Raw genomic sequence first — 1446 nt, 5'->3', positions numbered from 1 at the left:
ATGGCTGAGGTCTCCCAGCGAGATGGACGGCAAACACATTTAATAAATAAGAGAAATATGAGGGTTTAGCTACCAATAATATCTGAAGTCTGTATCATTCTTAAACATTTGGTAATGTGAAACCCATTACTGAGTCCTGATTTCAAAGCCGTACTTTTTCCTTCCGCAACAGATTAGACGTAATTAGACCTTATAATATGTCTCGAAACACGTTAATACTTTTTTTCCCATGCTAGACTGACGAATTATTAAGCGAGATCACACAGCTGAAGGATGATTTGAAAACGAAAGACGAGACCATCCAACAGCTTGAACGTCGTCTTGTAAGTAATCACGCCGCGCGTGAAAAGAAATTTGAGCACAATAACGGCAGACAATGGTTGTGCCCCTGAGCTGCATGACGGTTTAAGAAAGGAGCGTTTAAATTTCTCTTGGGAAGGCAGGTCTACTCTTACTGGATCTGTTTAATCTGAATTTGTACCTACACTGCCTCTCGACTGAAGCTGGCTTTGGATCTCCTCCTCCTGTGAGGTGGCCTCCGTGGCTATTCTTGGTTTTCACCGGGTTTTCTCTCTCCTTTCTGCCTAAAGGCTGTTAGGTGTGGCTGCCACGAAGGCAGCAAGACACCTGAAGCGACCACGGGCAGCTTTGCTGACAAATTCACCCAGACCACCTGGCGAAGAAGCGCGGTGAGTCATTCCTTGGAAAAGATGCTTTTTGCGTAGAGATGCTTCCTCACGTATTTGTCTTGGCATTTTACTTTCAGTCGTATTATTTGCTGTCGTACATCAATATACAGGTGGTCCTCGACTTAAAACTATTCATTTAGTGACTGTCCAGAGTTGCCACAGTAGTGAAAAAAAGGGACTTACGGCGGACCCAGTCGGTCCCCACACTTGTGGCCGTCGCAGCCTTCCCCACGGTCACATGATCAAAATGAGGGCCAGTGGCAACCGGCCTGTATTTATGACGTTTGTAGCATCCCTGGATCGTGCGATCCCCATTTGTGACCTCAGCTGGTTTCTGAGGTCACAACTGGTGTGAGAGTTGGTTGGGGAAGCCAGATTTATTAACAATACACTCCACAATTGTGGGGATTTGTGTGGCAAAACCCCATAAAAATGGATGTCACTCGCTTAACATCTGCCTTGCTCAGAAATGAATGCTTTTTTCTTGTCGTAAATTGAGAACTATCTGCACTCCATCATTGTTCTAAGTGTGTATACTTTATAGTGACATTATCACTATCACACGGGGGGACACACACTAGATCTAATTTTTGTCTCTGGCCAGTGGCAGAATGATCTGGAAATGGGGGAGGTAGTTGTTGAACCCCTGTCATGGTCAGATCATTCACTCCTCAGGATGGACTTCCGGACCGCTCCCCCCCGCCGCAGGGAGGAGGAACCGCCTAGATGGTTCCGCCCCAGGCGCCTGATGGACCTG

At 46.5% G+C, this 1446-nt stretch overlaps 1 protein-coding gene across 1 annotated transcript in view; it reads left to right on the top strand.

Annotated features, from left to right (window-relative positions):
* Positions 1-689, top strand: part of LOC107300097 (serine-rich coiled-coil domain-containing protein 2) — a gene marked incomplete at its 3' end in the record, with an annotated part of 11599 nt that extends 10910 nt beyond the window's left edge. Inside the window, exons 4-5 of the mRNA XM_015829440.1 lie at positions 237-323; positions 591-689. Of these exons, the coding sequence (XP_015684926.1) occupies positions 237-323; positions 591-689 (186 nt within the window). The remainder of the gene's footprint in view (positions 1-236; positions 324-590) is intronic.
* Positions 690-1446: the final 757 nt, after the last annotated feature.

Source organism: Protobothrops mucrosquamatus, unplaced genomic scaffold (genome assembly GCF_001527695.2).
Source record: "Protobothrops mucrosquamatus isolate PMUCROS unplaced genomic scaffold, P.Mucros_1.0 scaffold6135, whole genome shotgun sequence".
Classification (NCBI taxonomy): domain Eukaryota; kingdom Metazoa; phylum Chordata; class Lepidosauria; order Squamata; family Viperidae; genus Protobothrops; species Protobothrops mucrosquamatus.
Note: the sequence above shows the minus strand (reverse complement) of the source record. Positions and strands in the feature narration are given on the sequence as shown.